The sequence below is a fragment of the Narcine bancroftii genome, chromosome 2, assembly GCF_036971445.1.
Source record: "Narcine bancroftii isolate sNarBan1 chromosome 2, sNarBan1.hap1, whole genome shotgun sequence".
Classification (NCBI taxonomy): Eukaryota; Metazoa; Chordata; class Chondrichthyes; order Torpediniformes; family Narcinidae; genus Narcine; species Narcine bancroftii.
This window is the reverse complement of record NC_091470.1, coordinates 243,193,890-243,214,288: the sequence shown is the minus strand read 5'-3', so window position 1 is coordinate 243,214,288 and position 20,399 is coordinate 243,193,890. Positions and strand designations below refer to the sequence as shown.

At 39.2% G+C, this 20,399-nt stretch overlaps 1 protein-coding gene across 8 annotated transcripts in view; it reads left to right on the top strand.

Annotated features, from left to right (window-relative positions):
- Nucleotides 1-20,399, top strand: part of vps41 (VPS41 subunit of HOPS complex) — a 191,659-nt gene that overhangs the window by 26,553 nt on the left and 144,707 nt on the right. For 6 of the 8 annotated variants that reach the window (XM_069920645.1, XM_069920646.1, XM_069920644.1 and 3 more), the window contains 2 exons: nt 8,188-8,295; nt 13,648-13,725. In XM_069920645.1, coding sequence (XP_069776746.1) covers nt 8,188-8,295; nt 13,648-13,725 — 186 coding nt within the window. Of the gene's footprint in view, nt 1-6,595; nt 6,686-8,187; nt 8,296-13,647; nt 13,726-20,399 lie in introns of those variants that run through there. The other 2 variants (XM_069920648.1, XM_069920647.1) reach the window with 2 other exon arrangements.

The following is a 20,399-nucleotide window of genomic DNA, read 5'->3' as shown; positions in this document are numbered from 1 at the left end:
AACCAACCAATTTTCCCTTGCAACCGCTGCAACCGTGTCTGCCTGTCCCACATCGGACTTGTCAGCCATAAACGAGCCTGCAGCTGACGTGGACATTACCCCTCCATAAATCTTCGTCCACGAAGCCAAGCCAAAGAAGAAGGTGCCCCCATACCAGATTGTGACCTCTGGTTTACCAATTCCATATCTTGATTTCACCATCATTTGAGGGAGAGTTCCAAAGACTCATGGTAGTTTGAGAGAGAATTCACCTAATCGCTGCTGAACGGCTGACCCTATATTTCTTTATAGTCGTCCCAATTCTAGGTTCTCCCATAAGAAATCAAATCCTTTTATCTCCAACCAGCTCTCTTGAATGGCATCTTCTCCGTCTTCAATGGGGGGTGGGGGGGGGGGGAGCAATATGAAACAAAATTTGATAGTGAGCAAAGTAATTTATGATCAACTTGTTTTTGCCAAATCCTATGAGTGTAACAAATTTGAAGATGAAATGAAACCAACAGATGAAGTGGTGTATTTAGATTTTTGGAAGTTCATGAATGGGTCATCTGATAGTGTCCTTGCACAAGAGCATATGAGGTTAAGAATAATATGTAGGCAGAATAGGAAGTTACTAATTACAGAACATAAGAATGTCTTGCTATTTTATGTGATTGTGGCTGATAGGCACCACTTCTCAATACCCTTCAATTCATGACTTTTCAAAAATCTTATGTGCCTCCACTTTAAGTACCTCCTCAACCCTCTAGGCTAGAGAATTCCAGAGACTTGATTCTTTTTGTGAGAGTCCAAATACACCTCATTTATAAATGATCATCCATTTTTTCTCCTTATTGGAGTCTCTTCCACTGGAGGAAACATCTCCCCTATCATTTCATTAGCATCTCATGTGTTTCAGAAAGATCACCTATCATTCTTGTAAGTTCAAATGTTTAGAGATCCAATTTTTTTCACCACCTTGTGATTAGCTAACACTCTCATCCCAGGAATTAGCTCACAACACTCCTTCCACTCTTTACTTCAAAGGGTCCAAAGTAATCAACTCCAATAGATGTAAAGAGAGGTTCATCAGGAGAGTCTCTGACCAGGGGCAAATCTGCCATCTGCTGTTGTCCAGGAGTAGCATTTATATGCTGACAAACAATACATTTTGATGCAATTTTTCTGATTGACACAGTGGCACCAGGAATCCAATATTTTTGGCGAAATCTGGATAACATATGGTTGCGGCCACCATGACCGACCTCTTCAGGAAATGTCAAAGATTAGATCAGAAATGTGAAAATCTTTTTCCAGTATGACAGGATGTTTCATCTCTTCTGGCATTGCTGCTCTGCTAAGTCGCCCACCAACTCTTAATACATTATTTTTCCAGAATGTGGCTCGTCCTCTTAACATTCATTCCTTTTCTCAGACTTGAGATTTTATCTGCAAATCTGTTCTTCTGGCAAAAGCAGATTATCTCCATCTCAGCATTAGCCAGTTCTTCAACTGTGAGACCACTGTTTTCCTGAGTCTCAAGATTTCCTGTCTCCTTTTGTGGCAGATCTCTCCAACAGATGTTATCTGAATGAAGCTGAGCAAATATACCGATTGCTCATTTCCTCTTTCTGCTACGATACAGAAGCAGTGCCTTTAAGTCTGAGCATCCCTGCTATTACCCTTTCCAAACGAGTCCAGGATGAGAAGTAATGGATTAAGTGGGTGACTGAATCCACTTCTTCAAACATTATCTGAGCAGCATTTAGTTTGTGCTCCTGATTTCAGAGTGCTTTGGTGAGATTTGTTCCAATCCATCAGGATTTTGAGGCCACTTTTTCTGAGGCTGAAGAAGAAACTGAGGCCTGGACACATATTTCTTCAGAAAAATATTTGACTTTTAAACCTCGGGAAGCCATGTCTGATTGATTTTTTTAACTGTTGTAAAATCTCCACTGTAGTGCATGTGAGACTTTGTCAATTTCAGCAACTCTGTTGGCAATGAAAGTTTGGAACCTTGATTTATTTGAGTACAGAGATGCTATCAGTCCAAATTATGGAGTCTGCTAGTTCCATTTTCAGGCCTTTTCTCCACAATGTGTCCATTCTGCTCGCCATGGTGGCTGCGGTCAACTCCATTCGAGCGATAGTGGCTGGCTTTCATGGAGCCACATTTGTTTCTCCCATCACAAACCACAATGTGCTCCACCATGGTTATTATGCAAAAATGGTGCAGTTGAGCAGATGTTACCGTTCTGAAGTTTGTGAGTTTGAAACATCTGACCACCTTAGTTTTCCAGCTTATAAAAATCTTGAATCCAACATCTTGCAGGATCTTCTTGGCCGTCAGGATTACTAGTGTCAGTATTCATCGGGGATCATAAATCAAACTGACTGTTGAAAGAATCCCCTTTCTGTGAGGGTCAGTCTTTCAAGATGATTTTGAACTTTAAAAACGTTAGACTGAGCTCACCATTGTACACCTAACACCCTCTCCACAGGAAGGTTGTCATGGTCCAAGTCCAGATTCTTCTTTTCTTTTGCTCTCTCTGTTTCAGGTATGACAGCCAACACATGACAATTGTTACTAATCTACTTGGTAAGGAGAAAGCCTCCCTTGAAACAAATCACTCACAGCTCATGATAGAGAGCTATTGTATCTTCTGAAGCTGCTGAAGTGAGGCAGTCATCCACATGGAAGTTGTTAATGATGGTGCTTACAGCTTGAGGCTGAACTGTTTCACATTGTCCTCTGTACACTTCCCAAGGGCAAAGTTCCCATAACTTGGAGATGAAGTTACTCCAAATAGATGCACTGTAATTCTCTATTCCACCATGTTCTGACTGTCGTCTCCAATTGGCCACCAGAGGAGCCATAACAAGTCACAGTCTTTGTTTGGTACTTCCACCTGGTGGAACATTGTTTCAGTGTCTGCCATGATGTCAATAGGTTCTTTATGGAATATAGCCAAGACTCCTATCAACGTACTGGTCAGGTCTGGCCTCTGGAAGAGTTGAAAATTTAGTGAAACTTCCTGAAATGTCACTCCACAGTCAAACACCACTCAGTTTTTTTCTTTTGTGAATGCAAAACCCCATGGTGTGGTAGATACCATTTTCTGCCATCACTAAGTTCCAAGACACCATCTGGTAATTTTTCTGTATAACCTTTGGATATCATGTCAGACATGTAATTAGTGTCGTCCGAATGAAAGGAAGAATCCCTCTTGAATCTTCAGGTTCAGTGCACATTGTTCAGCAACACTTCTATTGTCAGGCATGCATATTTCTCTTTCCTTTAAAGGTAATCCAATGCAATGATGGCCATAGACTAGCTTGGCAGATTTTTGAAACTAGGTCTTCTCTTGAAGGTCCTTCGTTGTCACTGAGGCACTCGGGAAAATTGGTCCTGAACTGATATCCTGTTGACATTTGTTGCTGTCTGCACCTGAGCATTATTGCTTTTTCTTCCTAATGGTCCATTAATCGTCCAAACAAGCACGATTTTGGCAGTGTAGGGTCTGTCTACCACACTCTGTATTGAATCTAGTGGTTCCAGAGCCTTTGGTACATCTAAGCCAATCAGCAACTCTATCTCAGAGCCAATTTCAGGTCAATGAACATTCCTCAGATGAGACCACCTTTTGTTATTGTTTTGATGTGGGACATTTCCTTTTTGCACAGGCATAGTCTTCAGAGTCTATGTGCCTCGGAGATCACAAAAATCACTGCTGTACAGTCCAGCAACATCTCAGCCTGAAACAATTCTGTTTTCAACTACCTTTTTTGATCCATAGTTCTCAATAGAATCCTTGACCTTCTTCCCTGAAGATTGAGCTTATTCATTAGCCCCACTGTGCAAAATAATGCAATGCTCCCTGGGTCAAGAAATGCATAAGTTGGCACTATTACATTCCCTTTCCTGGGCTTGACTTGTACAGGCACTATTGAGAATTTGCAATTATCCTCACCAGTAAGACCACTTGTCAGAACAGAGGCCTCCTGAGCACTGTATTCAGCTACTTCCTTTATTTCCACTTGCTCCTTTTCCAAATCCTTCTTTCTTTAGTGGACGTGCAGCATCTGGGATGCTTTAAATCGCATATGTTGCAGCTGTGTCACTTCCTGCATTTTTTTTTACTGTTGTGTCCTTTACACAGACAAAACATACTCCATTTTCTTTGAGGAAAGTGATCTTCTCGCTATATGCCCACTCTTTTCCAACTGTGGACACATCTCCAAAGCATGTCCACCTCCACAGAACAAACAGCTCTTCGCAGCAGCAAACCCTCCTTTTCCTTTGTTCCTTTAGCATTTTCCTTATCTGCAACTGTCACAGTGGTGGCAAAGATACTTCCTTTTTATTCTTGGATGAGGCTGTGACTTGGGCCTCCTTACATTTTTGCTCACTGTTAGAGTATCTTTCATATCTCCAAATATTGGATCTGTTGCAATCTGCACTTGCCATTTCTTGTTGTCCTTTCTCAAAATATGACTCCATACCATCAGTCACTTGAACACGGGATCCTTTTGAGGCTCCTCGTACCTTCGCTTTGGCTATAGTAGCAGCAATGTTTGCTTCCCTGCTCCTTTTCCCTCCTTAGCTGCACTTGCCAATCTGCACAACCCACCAAATTCTTAAAGGTAGCTCTTCGATTGTGTTTTGCTTGGAACTTGCAGGTCACAGTTCTCCGTATATCCCTCAGCCAGTTGGGCAACTTCCTTATGACGACTAGCATATTGGCAGGAATGTTAAGCTTATGCATGTAGTTGATAAATTCCATGGCATTACAACATCCTCTTAGAAAGCGGGCATATGCCTGTAGAGCCTTTGTGTTATCTGGTTTTATTGATGACCATGAAAGAGACTTCTCCATATAAGCTGTAGTAATTTTAAGCTCCTTGCCAAAATGCTACTGTAGTTAAAAACTTAGCCTTCCAAAATCTTCTTCTGAAGCCATATGTAGGCAATTCCTTACAAAGTACTCTTGATCACTGTTTCAGATAATACAGAAAATCTCTGGCATTTTTGTTCTTGATTTCAATACTACGTTCAAAGGATTTAATGAATGCTTGGTACTGAAGAGGGTCACGATCAAAACTTGAAACTCCTTCTTGGGCATGGAAGAGAGACACTATCACTGGATTAATAATGCAATGATTTAAAATCATTTTGCCTTTCCATCGCTGAGAATTGGCTCTGTTCATTGCTGCTTGTAGCAGGTAATATGGCTGGAGATATCATGTGTGTACGTTCACCCAGATATCTGATGCTTGACTGAAGTGTCAAGAGAGCTGTGGTGAGAGATTGGATTTGAGCTATAGCTTTGTCTACAGTTGTTATTATTGGTGTTTGTGGATTGGTAACACTGTGCTTTGGAGGATTTGTCCATGTGTATGAATGTCCTGTAACTGTGGTACAAAAGGATCTGCCTTAGCATTGTGTTTTTCCTTTCCTGTTGTCCTTTCTCAAAATATGACTCCATACCATCAGTCACTTCAGATAAGTTGCTTTGAACACGGGATCCCTTCGAGGCACCTAGTACCTTCGCTTTGGCTATAGTAGCAGCAATGTTTGCTTCCCTGCTCCTTTTCCCTCCTTAGCTGCTCCTCCTGCTGCTCCAAGGCAAATTTATTCTTGAGCAATTTTTGTCGTGCAACAAGAGCAACCACTTCAGCCTCAACCTTTATATGTGCAGATAAAGTACTTGTACTGGAAACTCTGGAGCTTGATCCTGAAGAACTTTGCTTGCTCTTCCTGCTTCCAACATTTGACACACTGACACCTGGTTTCATTTCATCTTGATTGTCAGATGTTTCCTAAATATTTGATTCTTTTTCCAGTTGGAATGCACATCCTTTGCATTTCCAAGTTGCTGACTTTAAATTCAGTCAATGTCTTCTGCAGTGGTTTTAATTACGCCTCAGCAGCAGTGGCAGCGATTTTACGTATCTCCATCCAACCACCCACCAAGTTTGAGCACCAAGCAGGCACAACACAAGCCCAAAATGAACAGTCCCCAGTGGATGAACAGCAGAACCTCCAAACTGTGTTCAAACTAAATAAATACACAGAAAGAATCCACAAAAGTAATCCAACTACTTCTGATAGATGTGATGCACTGCTGTCAATGAGCGAGTTTTCACCATGGCAGGTCAATAATATTGCTGTGATTCTCAGCAAATGACAATGCCAGCGTGTCCACAGTACATTTTGCTCGAGGATTAGAAGCCCTGAAACCCTCTGTAGCCAATGTTTAGACCGATGGAGATGGATTGCTGTCAGTGGCCTGCTTTCTGCATTTCCATTATGCCCACTATTCTTTTCAATATCGCTCCAAACCAAAGAGGGATGGTAGGACTGTTTCCCCTCCAAATGTTCCACCAATGTACAATTCAATCCTGTTCATTATTTTCTGTTGATTACTATCCATAAAAAAGCTACTCAGAGACTAAATGTGCTTTTTACTGTGATGCATTCGAGGAATTCATGACAAAGTCCAGATGAGTTTTAAAATGGTTTATTAATTAACACAAAATGCTTTCAATTTGTGAAACTAGCATTTTAACTGATTACTGACATACTAAAAAATGGTAACATTTCTAAAATCCACAGGCCTATCGCTAAGATGTATGAAGGATTTGGATTCTTTAAAGAAGTGAAGTTGGAGTCTCTAGGTGAAAAAGCAAAATGACTAATTGCATGGTACTGCCTAAAAGATCATCTACGTAGATGCATGGGTTTCCTCCTGGGAGCTCCAGTTTCCTCTCACTCCTCAATGTTTTGGGGATTGTAGGTTAATTGGGTGTAATTGGCCAGCACGAGCTCGTAGGCTGAAAGGGGCTGTTACTGTGCTGTATGTCTAAATTTTAAAAAATAATTAAAAAAATTTTAAGGTAGTTTGGGACATCTTGAAGTTAAGAAAATTATGTGATGCAACTCTTCACAAGCAAAATTTGGACCAAACTGCTTGGGTTTTTCAAGTCAAATGGAACAATTTGAAAAATATCTGCGATGTAGATAATTTTCCCCCTCTTTATAAGGTTATTTATTTTATATTTATTTTACCCTAAAAAAAAATTTTAAAAATCAGTACAAAATTAGTTACGGAAGATGATGACTGGGCTTGTGTGGACTAAATTGGTGCAGTCTAATTTGAATGATCAGAAGATGTACTATGTATCTCATTAAATCATTGAAACTCTCATCACAGGAGGTTAGTGAGCCCATTGCACTCATTAAAGCAGTAATTAATTTGTCTCATTCTTGGACTATTTTGTCATTACACTACTGAATTTATTTTCTGAATTAAAAAAAAAGTTTGTTTGGGGTAAAGAATTAGTATCGAATCTGTTCCATTGCCATTTCATGGTTTGTATACTGCATCGTATGTTGCTATGTCAAAATTTTTTTAAAATAGTGCTCATTTTTGCTTTGGCTCTTCTATCTGTTGGTTTAAATCTCCATTTGGTTATAGAATTGCTTATTAGTGGAAAATATTTGTATTTTCCCAATCTTAATTAATTTTGTGGATTAGCCTTCTCTACTGAAAGGAGAACAAATAATCCAGTTTTACACTAGTTTAACATTTTTAACTAGAATTTTCATGGTTTTTTTTTGACTATTGAAGATCCTTCAAATAGTGGTCTACTAGGCTAGGGAGTCGGTTCTCAAGCCATGCCGGTCCCGATGATGACCTGAGGGGGTGCTGGGAATAGACAGTTCCCCTGGCCTTTTTTTTTGTTTCTAATCTTGGAGCTTGGCATTGTCAGTTGTTTGAAAAATAGAATATTCTCCTCCCTAGCACAGTCATCCATCACTCCGATCCAGAAAAATATTATACGAAGGAGCGGTGTCATGATGTGATTAGTTGTTTTTGGTGAGTTTATTTTTTTTAGGTCTTACTGATTTCTTTAAACTATGCAAGTAGTCGTATTCCTTTGGTCGCCATGTTAACAAAATATCCCTGCATTTAACCTAACTGGACACATAAGCTTATTTGGGGACTCTAGAAATTATAAGTAGTTGGTCTGCCACTTTAATTTCCCGTAGGTGGAATCTTGGCAGACAATCAATAATTCATGTTTGTCCTGGGATAACAGGAGTTCCAAAGTGATTGGTTTTTTTTGTGTGATTTTAGTAGAGTAAAACCTAGAAATTATTAGTTCATTTTGCTCTTGATTTTAAAAAAAATTATTTCCATACAGGAGGAAGAAAGTGAAGATGAACCAAAGCTTAAGTATGAAAGACTGGGTAATGGAGTAACAGAAATTCTGCAAAAAGATGCAGCAAGTTGTATGATCGTGCATGATAAGGTACTCACTTTGTAAAGCTTATTTTTGAATCCTGGTTTGTTTTCAGAAAATTTAATTTTTCTCATAAATGTCTTTAAGGAAACTAAAATACATGGTGTGGATTACAGAGCTGCTACATGCTAATAGCAAAAAACTGAAGATTGTACACATGGCTGGTCTATCTGGTGATTCATATCAAGAATGATTATGCATTCATAAAGCATCTGGGTTTTCAAATGGAATGTTCTGTATCTCTTCAAAATTTTCCCCTCTTTCAAGCAGCCACTTTCCTTTCCAAAGCATCATATTTTCACAAGCATCAGTCTGTACGAGATGACTAATCGTCATGGCACCTGGTGCAGTCAAGCAGGCTTGTGCAGTGGAATAGTCATACCTAGTTATGTCTGCACACCTGATGTTTTATTAACCAGTATTGATTTTCTTTACCCGGGGGACTTTCTCCTTCCTGAAAAAAAAATAGCAACCTTGCAGGGGTGAAAGCCATTGCTGGGCTGAATTTGCAATGCACCTCGTCTTCCTTTTCTCCTCTTTAATGCAGGTTCATGTTATAAGTGCTTGAATTTAATTTTCACTTTAGCAATTCCATCTTGATAAATCCTTTTTAAACCTCAAGTTAATGGAAGGTTATTTTTTAGATGGTGCTGGTTGACTGACATGCTTGGTAGTGCCTGTAAATATGAGTATTTCATTAGAGCCTCCAATCAAGCATGCTCGGATGCTCAGAATGACTGTAATTTGAGTTGCCCCAGAATTTGGTTAATGCATTGAACTTGTATATATTGATTTCCTGTTTACTGTTCCATTTTTAAAACTCGCTGTTTAAAATTTTATTTGAAATGCTTGTTAAAATCTTGGATGTTTTATGTATTTTTTTAAATTTTATTGTGTTCCCAGAACTCAACGTCTTCAGCTGTTACATTTCACACAGCTATAACTCTGTTAAATAAAGGCACAAACATTCTCTCAACCTTGCTGTACATTTTCCTTCTGTTTTAAGGCTACGCTTTTAATTTGCTGCCACAGTTCATCAGTGAGTGTGCACAAGCTGCAAAGAAATAATTTGTTGTCAGCAGATGAGGCTTGCTTGTGACTCAATCTGACAGGTAGACAGTACTTGCACAATCACGTTGCCCAAAGCCTCATTTTGGTAAAAATGCCATTGAATTGAGGAGAAGCTGTTCTTTTTTTATTCTAAGAAAAATTATGCTGTTAATTAGGAAAAAAGCCACAAATTATGATAAAGCAAAATAATGCTTAATATGTACATTTATGGCAACAAAATTAATAGGTGTACACTGGGGAGTACTGCAAGAGCCAAGCTGTCTAAGGCCATCAGGAAGGCAAGGTGTGATCCAAGATATCACTAACCACAAGACTACACCATCTGCAAGTGCTGGTGATGCCTCTCTCCCAGATGAACTGAACCACTTCTATTCACAGTTTAAGGTGAAAAATGATGTGGCAGTGGAGAAGACCAGCCCTCCTCCAAACGATCAGGTACTGTTTCTTACAGTGGCTGATGTTAAGAGAGAACTAGGCATCAACCCAAGGAAACCAGCTGGACTGGAAAACATTCCCAGCAGAGTGCTCCGGGGTTGTGCAACTCAGCTAGCAGATGTTCTCACTGACATCTTTAACATCTCCCTGAATGTGCTATGGTCCCAACATGCTTCAAAGCCACCACCATTGTCCTTGAGCCAGAGAAGTCATCTGTGTCCTACCTCAACGATTACTCCTGTCCATCATCATGAAATGCTTCGAGGGGCTCATGGGTCACATCAAGGACCTGCTGCCCCCCTCACTGAGCCCCCTGCAGTTCGCATATAGATCCAACCACTCCACGGATGATGCAGTTACCACCGTCCTATATCTTGTCCTCACCCACCTAAAAATAAAGATTCATATGTTCGAATGCTGTTTATTGACCAGTTTTGTATTCAACATGATCATACCCGATAAAGAAGTTGGGCCTGCTGGGTCTAAAAATCTCCTTCTGTAATTGGATTCTTGACTTCCTGACACGGAAACCTCAGGCAAGTCATATCGGAAACAGTACCTCCAAAACCATCACACTGAGCAGGGGGGAATCCCACTGCTGTTCACTATGCTGACCCATGTTTGTGCAGCCAAATACAGCTTGGACAACATCGTCATATTTGCTGATGACACGACGGCAGTGAGCCTATTAAGTAAGAATGGGAAGGCAGCATACAGAGACTAAGTGCAGACACTAACGAACTGGTGTAAAGCAAGCAACCTGTATCTGCATGCTGTGCAACTGTATCACTGCCTGGTTTGGAAGCTGTCCCAGCTCAGACTGCAAGACCCTGCAGAAGATAGTAAAGTCAGTGGGAAAAAAACCGTTGGGGAAACATCTTCCTAGCATGGAGGACATCTACTACACTCGATGCAGGCGGAAAGCAATAAATATTGTGAAAGGCTCCACACATCCCGCATGTAAACTGTTCCCCTTTTTGCCATCTGTCAAGAAGCACCGAAGCACTCAGGCCCTCAAGTCCAGAGCAAAAGAACAGCTTTTTTTCCGCAAGCCATCAGGCTCCTGAACTCCCAGTTCAGATATGGATAGTTTACCATGGATTTTCAGTGTATACATCTTAATACCTTAATATTTTCATTGTGTTAAACTGCTTTCTTCACTTGCAACTATGTAAATATGCTCCGTGGTCGTGGAAAAATGCTATCGTGTCCTACTGTGCGAGTATGGTATGAATGATAAATAAAGTTGACTTGCCTTGAGTAGTATTTTTGGTAGCAAGGTTACTTGTGGGGGTTATGAGTTACGTAACTACTGTGAGGCTTGTTTGCTATCTGTGCATTTTTTTTAATTTTGAGGGATTATAAAATGCATGTAAATTAAAAATCTAAAAAAAAAAATATTTGGGGAATAAAATTTTCTGTATTGAGGAAGATAGAACAATAAATACTTACATTTCATGTTTTTGAGTGGGTATGATCTATTAGATTATACTGACAAGAATGCACAAATCCAAATATCATCATCATTTTGATTTGGAGGTTAAATACTTGGAACTGTGGAAACCTGCAATATTTTTGCAGAAATAGTCAGCTGAGGAATGGGGTCCTTGATACTTTTGAAGGAGCGGTAGTTCTGCAGTGCCCTGAAGATTAGAATCTGCACAGTTGCATGGATTTCCCATCATTCATGAAAAAAGTCCTTCGTGTGGAAATTTTACATCTGTGCATTAATCCAGAAGCTGATAGTTGTACATAATGTTGGATGGAAGTTTTTATAAAAGAAAGTTGTCAACTAGATAAGTTAACATTTTATCTTATAAACTGGTTCTGTTCAACATATGTTGAAGAGAGTTGTTATTAGCAATGTTGAAATATAGACACAATCAACAACAGCGAGAACTCAGTATCTCATGCAGGAGGCATGAGATATATATTGTCATCAAAATAGAACAGGAAAATGAAAGATTGCTAGCATCTTGCTATTCAAGGGAGGGATAAGACAGGCTGGTAGGCGATGGGTGGAACTATATAGAGGTGCAAGATGATGAACAGGTGGAACCAGATACAGGAGGGAGAAGACTGGAAAAGTGAACATAGGAGAAGAATCATTGGTGGACTTGTGAGTTTGTGTGGGATGAGAGCACCAGGGATGTGGGTTACCTGAATTAGAAAATTTAAATGTTCATATCTTTGGGTGCTGCTCTTCCAACTTGTGTTTGTCTTCTCTGTAGCAATGGAGAAGTCCGAGGACAGATAGGCCGATGAAGAAATTAGGAGAGTTAAAATGACGTGATAAGAGGTGCCAGAGGGCCATTCTGGACAGAGTGTAGATGCTTTGTAAAATGGTTGGTCATACTTGGTTTCTCTTGCAACTAACATCTGTAAACCCACCAACTCCAAAAGCTACCTCAACTGTACCCACTCCCATCCCACCTCCAGTAATGATGCCATCCCTTTCTCTCAATTTCTTTGTCTCTGCTACATCTTTTCTGAAGATGAGGCCTTCTGCTCTGGTGCTTCTGAAATATTCTCTTCCTTTCTGAAACATGGCTTCCCTCTACTTTAGATAGTGGACCCTTCATACACATTTCATGCACATCTGCCCTTGCGCCCCTCTCCCCAGAGAGAACAAAAATGGAGTTCCCTTGGTCCTCTCCAAGTTCAATCTTGACCTTCTGCTCTCTCCCGCTTCCTCTGCTTTCCACAGGAGCCGCTTTATTGGGACTCTCTGGCCCACTCATCTCCCTACCTTGGCTCTTTTCCCTACATCTATGGGAGATGTTAACTTGTCTCTTCACCATCTCTCTATCAACCATTCAGGGGACTAAACAGAATGACAAAGGTTCACATGCACCTCTTCCAACCTGCTCCTCTACAATTCATGCTAATGATGTGGCATTCTCTACATTGAAGAAACCAGGTATAGACTGGGCAATGGTTTTGCAGTGTGCATCTGCACACCATCTTCAACAGCCAATCAAGCTTCAGGTTGCATGTCAATTTAACTCTTCCCATTCCTACAATGAAATGCTCTGACCTTGGCCTTCTCCATTGCCGCAGAAAGGGCCGAAATTAGAAGAGCACCATCTCGCCTTTCATGGGTATCTTCCAATCTAATGGAATGAATATTGATTTTTTTTAATTTTAAGAAAAACACATTCATGGTGATATTCTTGCAAATGTATTCACCTATCCACCTGCATTTCTTCTCCCTTTATTCCCCTTTCCAATCTATTTTCCCCTCTTGCACTGGTTCCATCTGCCCATCATTTACCCCACCCCTCCATCTGACATCAGTCACCTTACTGGCCTCTGACCCACCCCTCCCTCATTATGCTGTATACTCTTTTCTTTGAGTCCTTATTGCAGAATCTTAACCTCAAATGTTGACATACATCTTTTGCCTCCGTTACTGGTGCTTGCTGATTCTTCCAGTTTTTGTTATTTTTTTCCACCCTCCAACATCTGGTCTTTTTTTGTCTTTAGGGGTATTAGATCTCTCCATGAATGACAGAAATGGTCCATTGGCACCTCTGTTTTCCCCCTGCTGGGATGCCCCCCTGCTCAGTGTGATGGTTTTGGAGGTACTGTTTCCGATATGACTTGCCTGAGGTTTCTGTGTCAGGAAGTCAAGAATCCAATTACAGAAGGCATGATGAGTCAGGGTGATTTGATCAATATTCTCGAACTATAAAGAAATAGGTGTAAATGTTTCAACTTCTGATAAACTGTTCTGGAATAGCACTGTAACCTTTTAAAGTGAAATAAAATAAATGGCTTCTGTTAATAAAAGTGGATGAAGGTTGCATATATCATAAATAAAATATCTTAAACCGTACCTTTCTTATGTTCCAGTTTTTGGCACTGGGGACACATCATGGCAAGGTATATTTGCTCGACATCCAAGGGGATGTGACACAACACTTTGACATTGTAAGTATAATGTGGTAATATTATGCAAGCTGCAAGTTGTTTAAAAATTTTCATTTTATCTGAATTGTTTTTCTCCTCTTTACTCTCTATTTTTTAACTATTTTCCTTCAATATCCCCTCTTGCACTCTGCTTTTTCTACTCTCCACTACATAAATTCATATAATTCTTTGTCCCTTTTGATAGAGCGAGGAAGAAACTTGCACCAAGGTCTTTTTCTATATTGCCCAGAGCTGGTGACACAAAGCTTCTTTAGAGAGGTTGAAATTGACTGCCCCTTTCAGTTAATTTCCTGTTTTGTTTGCCTGATGGCTCTTTTTAACAGCTTATTTGAGATTTGGAATGGAAGAGTCAAGGTCTGAATCAGTGCCTTGTTCCATCAAAATTCTAAACATGCTTCATTATTAAATTATTAAGGGAAAGATGTTATCTGAAGGCAGATGTATTTGAATACAGTCTGTTTGAATCTCCTGTATTTAATCTTTTTAATTAACATCTTTGGCTAAGTTTTAGATCCATCAGTCATAATATCAGAATTTTTTGGCTCTCTGTTCTAGTTCTCTCCTTTGACACATTTCAGACTCTGTTATTATGCGAAAGGCTCTGTGGATGTGCATTGTTGGTAGACAACTCTCTATGAATTTACGTGTACATTAAACAAAAGCAAGACAGTAAATATGCTTGAAATCTGAATTTAAAAAAAAAACTGGAACTATTGAACGTGTCATATAAGGAAAGTAGTTCAGGTTGACAAGTGTTTTCAGTGGCAACATTTCCCTCTCTTTATCCTCTTTATTCTTCTAGTTTTTGTTATTTTTGTTCCACCCTCCAACATCTGGTCTTTTTTTGTCTTTAGGGGTATTAGATCTCTCCATGAATGACAGAAATGGTCCAGAATGGAGATGATGTAGTCATTCTGTTTGTCATATCTTGAAGTGTAATTTCAACTTGAAGATTTAGAGAGAAGAGAAATAATCCTGATTGGACCCTGGAGACCATTTGTTGTTATTTCCCTGATGGGCTTGGAGATTTTGAAATTTGAATTTCATAACTTTGAACTTGAGATTCTCAAACTCAACTCCATCTCTTAATCATTATCTTCTCAAATAAAGGAGATGTTATTTACTGTAAAGAATGTGTTTTAAGCTCCATTTTTAGTATAGATTTCTTTTCCTGAAAGGTGTACATTTGAAGAGCTCAAAAATATATTAAAGCTTCTAAAAATATTTGTAGCAGTTAATTTTTGTACTTTCTGAAAAGCTTTGTATAATTTGTATAATTTGTTATTTTCTAAAATGATTATTGTATTATATCCTTTTAAAGCAACAATGGCGACGTAGTAGTAAAATGAAAAAGTCTGCAGACACCATGGTTGAAGTAAAAATTCAATGCTGGAGAAACTCGGAAGGTCAAATATTGATTGCCCTTTATATAGCAAAGAAAAAGATACATAAACCAATGATTTGGGCTTGAACCATTCCTCAAGGTATCAAGCCTGAAACATTAGCATTGCATTAAAGAGAACTAAATGCTCAGTATGATAAGAAATTGTAAAAATTTTCATTTATATATCTTAATTAAATCAAATTGAAATTTAGAAATTGTCCATTTGAACCATGGTCATCATCAGTCTTTCCCTCAGAATGTCAATAATTTTTAAGATTTTATTTCTTGTTTGGGAATAGTAGCTATCCTTTTTAAATAATTTTCAATATAACATGATTTTAGAAGGGCAGACTGTGATTTTAAAACTGATTTTAAAAACCAGCTGCAGGCAACATCTCAGACCAAGCTTGAGTTCATTCAACTATTCTGTGATTTGTTTGATTATCTGCAAAGCTTCAGAAAGGAGGCAGTCTACTTTTGAACAAACAAAGGACATATGATTTATTTAGTTCTGTGTATGATTGCTAGTTATTTTCAGTTGTGGTTGACAGTTATTCAAATCTGTGGTCTTTGTAGCAGTTTCAGAAATATTTGAGGAATGATTTGTGTTTGAATTTTTGAGTTTTGAAATTTAAGAATCAATTAGGCAGTTAAGAATTCTGCAGCACTGCAAAAAAAAGAAACAATTCTTTGATGGGGAAGACTGTAAAACTCTTGCTTCTTGTTGGACCAAGGCCTTTTATTTCTCTTAAATTGAAGAATTTCCATTTAAATTGGGATGAATTTATTTCCTCATATTATGTAAAATAAAATTGTATAATTTGGCTTTAAACATACTGAGAGAGATAACCTACGATGGCAATGGATAATTTATTATCCTGGAGAACATCACTGAAAGCTGATCCAGACATAACAAGAATATTACTTGGACAGGTAGACTTGAATTATGAAGAGAGGCTGGTTATGCTGCCACTTTCCTCCATAGGAAGCAAAGGAGGGACCTCGTGGATGTTGATAAAGTCGTGAGGGGCATAGATAAGGTTTCTTCCCCAAGGTAGGGGAATGTAAAACTAGAGGGCATACATTTACAGTGAAAGGGGAAAATGTAAATGGGGCCTGAGGGGCTATTCATTTTGCTTGGTGGGTATACGGAATGAGCTGCCAGAGGAAGTGCTAGATCAGTGGTTCTCAACCTTTTTCTTTCCACTCACATTCCACCTTAAGCAATCTCTATGCCATAAGTGCTCTGTGATTAGTAAGGGATTGCTTAAAGTGGTATAAGAAGGGAAGGTTGAGAATCACTGCTCTAGACCCAATTGTTACTGAAATATTTTGCTTGAGAAAAATAGTCATTGGCCCATTTCCTTTGGAGTTATGAAACCGTGCACATAACGAGCCAGTTAGGTACAATTAAAACACATGGGGCGGACGCCTCAACAGCCAATCAGAGGCCGAGGTCAGTCAGAGAGCGGGAGCGCATGCTTCTAGTGTGAGGGCAAATTCAGTACGGTCCCCCCACGCGCTGCACCAAGTACGGCCCGTGTGCGAATAGGTGGGTGCGTAGTTCCAGCACAGCGCCCTGAATCACACGTTGCCGACCCCAGTCCCCATCATCATCAGCAGAACACACATGGTCCTCGCTGTCCTGTGTGGGTGGAGGGGGTGTGGAAGTGGTGACCTTGAAAGTGGTTTTCCATTTACATACCACCTTAAACAATCCTTGACTAATCACAGAACAACTATGACAAAGTGGTATGTGAGTGGAAAGAAAAGGTTGAGAACCACTGTGCTAGAGGCAGGTATATTGTTATGTTTCAGGGACATTTAGACAAGTACATGGGAAGCGTTTCGAGGAAGATGGGCCAAATGCAGGCAAGTGGTCTGTTAGATAACTTGTGCTGAAGGACCTGTTTTCATGCTTTCAAACTCTATGATTATAACTTGGAATCCACTGATTAGCATTTCAGGTTGTGACTGGCTAACTCTGAAGAAAGATTGTCAAACTGAAATGTAAACTGTTTATTTAGATATTGCTTGACCTGCTAAATATTTCCATCAACTTTATACTTGTATTCCAGATGTTCATTGTTAATTTTATTGTGATTTTGCACAGCTCATCTATAATCTCAACTCCTTTTGCCTGTCTTTGCTCCATATTCCTAAACATCTTGACCAAGCAAATTTCTTCAGCCTTGAGGCTTGTTGTTTCCATATCCTCAATGTGTCAGGCGAGTCACTTCTGGATTTTCCCTACAGTCCGCAAAATCACTTCTTGGTTTTCTGCATCACTCCTTCTAAACTTAAGATTATTCTCTATTATTTTTGATTCTCTCATCAAAGAAAATAGTACTTGCACCCTCACTAATTTTAACAATTTGTAGTATATGCAGTTAAGACATTATAGTGGCGTGGCCAAAGGATGGCTAGCACATGGATGTCAGAAATCAATTGCTCCAGTCCCAAGTACCTCAGGGTCATGTTCAAGGCCCAATCACATTAGCCTCTTCATCACTGACCTGCCTTCCAGAGGTGGCATGGGCTTAAAAAGTCCAAGCAACATTTGTGCCATGAGTGCCATGCCATGACTGTCTCCAGCAAGAGTGTGCAGTCACTTATCCATCAGTTATAGGACATAGAACATTACAGCACAGACCCTTCAGCTCACAATGTTATGCCACTGCTAACCTACGTAAACCTACTCCACACAATCTAATTTTCCTTTTCTCACACCCACAACCCTCTTTTTAATTCAATTGCATTACCCAAGCTGAATTTACACCAGCATCAACATAATGAGTCAATATTAATTGGAGTTTAATCGACACACTCACATTAATATGCCACTTGATCAGTCTACTTTATTGGCACATAATCCAAAACATTTATTTTCTTCCACCAAGAGCAGATAGTGGCTATTGTGTGTACCACACGGGAAGAACAGGGAAACTTTAACACGTACTTTCAAACACCTGTCCTCACAAGCTGTATGCTTGTGAGCAAGGCCAGGACATGCACAGACCAGTGTGAGTTGTCCAGAGTGGCAGATTTCTGTGACTTGATTCTCTTCTTGGATCCTTCATGGAGTCCTTTCCAGTTGGAATTCCTCAGCATTCAGCTGCTGAATCCACCTCTGTAACCTGAAACCAATCAGATGAAGTGCACTATTACAAACCTCCCTCCCCTGCATTTGAGGAAGGCCTTAAGATTAATAAAATGGTAATTTTTTAAAAACATGTTGTGTCTAAATCCTTCTTATTGCTTAATGACTTGGTTTTTCTCAATTTTTAAAAAAAATTCTGCCGTTTCATTTGTCCTTTAAATGTTCTGAATATCAGAAGCATTTTTATGTCGCTCTCAGTTTTGACAAGGCTTTCTGTCCGATCAAAGGCCACCAGTGTATTTCAGTGAGAGGGCCCAAGGACGATACTGCCTCCGGCTGTCTTTCTGCTGGTCTCAAAGGGTCAGTTCAATTATCCATCCACATGTAGGTACAGATAGTTGGCAATTAGAGGTTCTGAGTCTTGGTGGTTGTCTGAATCCTTTACTTCAGCCCAAGATGTTCCTTTGCAGTGATTATTACCATCAAGTACTTTGATCTCTTTAAAAACAATCAAACAGTTGCCAAAAATTCTGATTTTTGTTTTAAGTAGCTGGTCTGCCCAAGACCACCAGAAACTGCAGAATTGTGAATACAGCTCAAGCATGCAGCAGTTCAAGCAAATCAACACTTCTTATGCTGCTTATTCCGACGGTAAATGTACCTTTGTCTCCTATGGTCGCTGAAAGATCAACTGATTTTGGTGTGTTTTTACTATAATCACAGCGTCTGCAGACTTTCGTGTTTCATGCAAATCAACCTCCCTCATTCGATCCTATCTTTACCTCCTGCTGCCTTGGGAAAGCAGCCAGCATATTAGAGGTTACATCTTACCCCAGATACCTTTTCTTCTCCTGTTTGGCAAAAGATGCATGAATATGTAAACATGGACCTCTAAAGAATTTTTTCCTTCTGTTATCATGCTCTTGAAATGACCTTCAATTAGCATAAAATGATATTTTGCACTGTTTAACTTTACTTTTCTTAGTAACACTTCTCTTAGCACTTTTATTGCAACACTATGTAATTATACTTGCACTATCTGCTGTACTTATGTAGGACTTGCCTGGATAGCACATAAAACAAAGTTTTTCACTGTATTTTGGGGCACATGGCAATTAAAAAAAATCAATTAGGGAGTACTTTGAAGTTTTGTCATTGGCATTATTCAAGGAATTATTTGGGAGTAAAGGTTGACAAGAGTGGTGGTTCAGAGTGACATCTGCATCGATACATCGCGTTTAAAAAAACCTCCGTTGTAGATCACTGATCTTGTCATCCAACTCCATGGTGCATAACAAGCATCCTGTATAGTATTCTGTCACTTGCCTAATTTTCCTGGATGCAGCTGCAAGATTGTCACTTGCTTTTCTGAAAGCTCAATTATTTGTAGCTCAATTATTTTTAACGGACAAAGGAGTAATTATAAACATGTCCACCAAAGTTCTGAATAAAATGGCTAATTGTTTTTTAAATGGTGTAAATTTTGGAGCAGATTGGAATTTAACTCCATCCAACTTCATTTTGATGTTTATTACTGTAAAGTGGGTAGACTTTGTCTCCACCATTATTTAACTTAAATATTTTCTTAATACTATCATTTTGTCTCATCTTTGTCTTGGATGGAAGATCCTTATTTTTAAGTAATATTCCCTACATTTCATATTCAATGTTCTCCAATGAGGGGAAACAATAAATGGCTTAATTTAACTTTTCCCACTTTTTACTCCAGATCTTTGCCCATTCACTTAATTTATCCACGTGGGAACACAAGGGACTTGAGCAAAAAATGAACTGCTAGAAGACCTCGGTCAGTCAAGCTGCATCTGTGGAGGAGGGAAAGAGATGATTCATGTTTTGGGTCTAGACTCTGTACCAAATCATGCCTGATTTAAGAAATGAAAAACAAAATAAGTTGAGACTGAATAATTTGAAATATTCCAAAACATAGCTGCAAGGAGTAGATTACAATCTTCATTGATGTTTTCCATGCCATGATGCCAAGCTGATTATTTTAAATAGTTTCAAGTGTCAATTTTAAAAATAACATATAAACAAATTTCAAGTATTAAACTGCTGGAATGATTCAAGAGCGTTCAGATGCTATTTACTTTCACACAATGGAGTTAATGGCACTATAAAATACATTTAGAAAAAATAGCATATGACTTCCCTTACATCACTTCAGCCACT